The sequence below is a fragment of the Chaetura pelagica genome, unplaced genomic scaffold (assembly GCF_000747805.2).
Source record: "Chaetura pelagica isolate M959 unplaced genomic scaffold, ChaPel_1.0 scaffold652, whole genome shotgun sequence".
NCBI classification, from domain to species: domain Eukaryota; kingdom Metazoa; phylum Chordata; class Aves; order Apodiformes; family Apodidae; genus Chaetura; species Chaetura pelagica.
Window position 1 is genome coordinate 568,715 of NW_009952476.1, and position 4,311 is coordinate 573,025.

At 59.7% G+C, this 4,311-nt stretch overlaps 1 protein-coding gene across 1 annotated transcript in view; it reads right to left on the reverse strand.

Annotated features, from left to right (window-relative positions):
- Positions 1-4,220, reverse strand: part of NPRL2 (nitrogen permease regulator-like 2 (S. cerevisiae)) — a gene marked incomplete at its 5' end in the record, with an annotated part of 14,861 nt that extends 10,641 nt beyond the window's left edge. Inside the window, 9 exons of the mRNA XM_010008613.1 lie at positions 4-171; positions 388-505; positions 574-667; positions 811-847; positions 934-1,031; positions 2,706-2,842; positions 3,142-3,250; positions 3,481-3,649; positions 4,090-4,220. Of these exons, the coding sequence (XP_010006915.1) occupies positions 4-171; positions 388-505; positions 574-667; positions 811-847; positions 934-1,031; positions 2,706-2,842; positions 3,142-3,250; positions 3,481-3,649; positions 4,090-4,220 (1,061 nt within the window). The remainder of the gene's footprint in view (positions 1-3; positions 172-387; positions 506-573; positions 668-810; positions 848-933; positions 1,032-2,705; positions 2,843-3,141; positions 3,251-3,480; positions 3,650-4,089) is intronic.
- Positions 4,221-4,311: the final 91 nt, after the last annotated feature.

Below are 4,311 nucleotides of genomic sequence, written 5' to 3' on the forward strand. Positions count from 1 at the left end.
CACCAGCCGCTGGAGCCCCAGCACTCCCCGGTCTTGCAGCAGATCTCGTCGTAGCTGTGGCAGCCCGTGTACAGCCGGGCTGGGTGGCTCCGCTCGTCCCGGGTCACCTTCACCGGGTATTTCTGGAGCCGCCGGATAAGGCCCTTCATCAATCCAAACTGGATCAGCCTCCTGGGGACAAAGCGAGGTGTGACTGGGACCACAACGCTGAGGTGTCAAACCCTCTGCTACCCGCGATCCCCATCTGGTTCCACACACCGCTGCCTCAGTTTCCCTACCCCACAGAGTAGGGAGTATGAATCACATACTCTGTCCTTACTCCCCGCCCCCGCCACCCCAGTGCCACTGCCACCCTTAGGGACCGAGCAGGAGGGTTCTGGCTCCAACCTCTCGTCCACCCTCTGGAGCTGCAGGGTGTAGCGGGAGATGAGGTCTCGCACCGTGGTGCCAGGGCTCAGCCCGCAGTACAGCTGGAATACATCCCTGAGGCTGGCTCGCTTGTGCCCTGCAGGGAGAAGTCACCAGTCAGCCACCCTCACCCTCTGCTGGCAGCCCAGCACCGCGTCACCTTACCTTGTTTGGTGACATAGGACAGGCACTCCTCCTGGAGACACTTGTCATCCACCAGGTCCTGGACCTTCGGTGTGGTGCAGTAGACATTGGAGTACTGGAGGGCAAGGGAAAGGCAGCGCTGCTCAGCCACAGAACCTAGAGACAGACTCACCCACCCTGAACCCCACTGTCCTTCTTGTGCCACCATCCCAATGTCCGAATCCCACTGGCAGCCCCACACTCCATGACCTGACCCACCTGCAGAATGGAGACGAGTGTGACCACCCCGTAGTACCTGTAGATGGAGAGGCAGAAAGGTGAGAGAGTCTCCAGCAGACCCCCCCACCCTCAGCAGGCTGGGCAGGCTCCCCCCACACTCACAGCAGGTTCTGCACAGCAATGCGCACCAGGTTCAGCTCCACGTCTGCTTCTGCTGAAATCTTCTGGACGTGCCGAAAGCCGTCGATGTAGGGCAGGATCTAGGAGGGCAGGAGGAAAGAGCTGGGAGGAGAGAGAGCAGGGAAGCCCAAGGCACCACCCTGAAGCTCCCACAGCATCTGGGAGCATGCTGGGATGTGTGGGCTCCATCCCCAGCAGCAGGTCACCCCCACATTGGGTGAACAGGTTGCTCACAGACTTGAGCACAAATATACAGAGAGCACCAAACCATGCTCATTAATGTGGTGACCTCTGGGACAGTCCAACCCCTCTCTGCCCCCAGGAAGGCTGGCAACAGATCCTGTTTAAACCATTCTGCCCTGGTCAAGCACACAAACCTGCTGCGTGGTGAGATCCCATTGGGAATTGAAGAAGTCATCCTTGTCCTGGGTGAAGACAGGGACATCGTACTCCTGCACGATGGGGGGGTCCGGGCGCTGCTCAATCACCTTCAGGTGGATGGTGTTCGACTCATCTGGCCAGGGATAAGGGAGTGCTCAGCCCCCACAGACACCTCTGCTCCCTCAGGAGCTTGTGACCATCAGCCTCAGGACACCCCCAAGTAGCATGGAGGAAGGAGTTTGCAGCCCGTAGCTCCAACCCTCCCGGCCCTTCGAGACACCCAGGGCAAGGCTGGCTCAGGTGGCCTCCAGCTCCCAGCACAGCAAGGCAGGGGCTGCCAGGAACAGAGCAGGCAGAGCCCACCTGGGCAGGGAACAGCCCAGGGGTCCTCAGTGTCACCCTGCCCTGCTCCTGCCCTGGCTGATGCCGTACCTATGGGCAGGGTGCACTTTCCTTTGGCGTTCAGCTCCTCCAGCAGGATGGTCATGATGGGAACCAGCTTTTGTTTGCTCTCCTCATTGGAGATGAAGCCGCTTTCCAGCTAAAGAGAGCAGAAAATCCAGTCAACTCCTCCCCAGGGGATTAAGGGCTAAAGGAACCACACCTTGCATCCCATCATCCCTTAAACTTCAAGTGACACCACCACAATCCCCTCCTCGCTGTAAACCTGGCCTTGACCCCAGCAATGTCCAGGGATCCACAACATGTGCCAGGACACCAGTGACCCTGCAGGGCAGGTGGTGAGGCTGCCAGTGTCCCCCCGGGCCTCACCTCCAGGGTGGTGAGGTAGCCAGCCAGCTTCTTCACGATGGGCTCCAGGGCACAGGCCTTGGCTCTGGCATCGCACACGAAGCCCAGGTTGAAGAGCAGGCCTTGTCGGCTGTATTTCTTGTGCTCAATACAGACAGGGCAGCCAATCAGCTTCTTCTCCATGGCTGTGCTGCACGAGACAAAGGTAACCTGCACCTACACCCCCAGGCAGACCTGAGCCCAGCACAAGGCCCGTTCCCAGGCACCACGTCTGCTTCTGCTGAAATCTTCTGGACGTGCCGAAAGCCGTCGATGTAGGGCAGGATCTAGGAGGGCAGGAGGAAAGAGCTGGGAGGAGAGAGAGCAGGGAAGCCCAAGGCACCACCCTGAAGCTCCCACAGCATCTGGGAGCATGCTGGGATGTGTGGGCTCCATCCCCAGCAGCAGGTCACCCCCACATTGGGTGAACAGGTTGCTCACAGACTTGAGCACAAATATACAGAGAGCACCAAACCATGCTCATTAACGTGGTGACCTCTGGGACAGTCCAACCCCTCTCTGCCCCCAGGAAGGCTGGCAACAGATCCCGTTTAAACCATTCTGCCCTGGTCAAGCACACAAACCTGCTGCGTGGTGAGATCCCATTGGGAATTGAAGAAGTCATCCTTGTCCTGGGTGAAGACAGGGACATCGTACTCCTGCACGATGGGGGGGTCCGGGCGCTGCTCAATCACCTTCAGGTGGATGGTGTTCGACTCATCTGGCCAGGGATAAGGGAGTGCTCAGCCCCCACAGACACCTCTGCTCCCTCAGGAGCTTGTGACCATCAGCCTCAGGACACCCCCAAGTAGCATGGAGGAAGGAGTTTGCAGCCCGTAGCTCCAACCCTCCCGGCCCTTCGAGACACCCAGGGCAAGGCTGGCTCAGGTGGCCTCCAGCTCCCAGCACAGCAAGGCAGGGGCTGCCAGGAACAGAGCAGGCAGAGCCCACCTGGGCAGGGAACAGCCCAGGGGTCCTCAGTGTCACCCTGCCCTGCTCCTGCCCTGGCTGATGCCGTACCTATGGGCAGGGTGCACTTTCCTTTGGCGTTCAGCTCCTCCAGCAGGATGGTCATGATGGGAACCAGCTTTTGTTTGCTCTCCTCATTGGAGATGAAGCCGCTTTCCAGCTAAAGAGAGCAGAAAATCCAGTCAACTCCTCCCCAGGGGATTAAGGGCTAAAGGAACCACACCTTGCATCCCATCATCCCTTAAACTTCAAGTGACACCACCACAATCCCCTCCTCGCTGTAAACCTGGCCTTGACCCCAGCAATGTCCAGGGATCCACAACATGTGCCAGGACACCAGTGACCCTGCAGGGCAGGTGGTGAGGCTGCCAGTGTCCCCCCGGGCCTCACCTCCAGGGTGGTGAGGTAGCCAGCCAGCTTCTTCACGATGGGCTCCAGGGCACAGGCCTTGGCTCTGGCATCACACACGAAGCCCAGGTTGAAGAGCAGGGCATTTCGGCTGTATTTCTTGTGCTCAATACAGACAGGGCAGCCAATCAGCTTCTTCTCCATGGCTGTGCTGCACGAGACAAAGGTAACCTGCACCTACACCCCCAGGCAGACCTGAGCCCAGCACAAGGCCCGTTCCCAGGCAGCTCTGGAGGTGAGGGTTCTCTGCTTCACTGGAAAAACTACGTCTAATTCCCAAACGCTCCGAGTGCAACACACAAAGCCTGAACAACAGGAGGAAAAAACTAGTCAGCCACCAGAGAAGAAAAGCAGTCTCCTCTCAAGTCTCATATGACTTCCCAGGCTCAGAGTCTGACAGAGAACCACACGTAGTACCAACCACCCCCAGAACCCGGTAGGAAAGCCCCCCGCGCGGGTAACTGCAGGCAGTGCCAGGGACCCGCTGGGGCAGCAGGCCTGGGCCCGGCACTGTCACGTCTGCTGCTGGAGACCTGCCCCGCGGTGGCAGGGACAGCGGGTAACCCCGCAGGGTGACCTGCCGACACTCACACGGTGATCAGCTTGTTCTGCAGCTCGGGCTTCGTGATGACGTACACCTGGATGGTGTCGAAGAGCTCCCGAGAGATGAAGTCCTCCGGGACCTGCAGCGGCACAGAAGGCCCCGCTGCAGCCTCGGCCCCCCAGGCCCCTTCCTAGTTCTCCCCAAGGGCGCCCCTGGGCCCGGGCCCAGCCCCAGCTCCCGCCAGGGCCACAGGAGCCGCCCACACACCT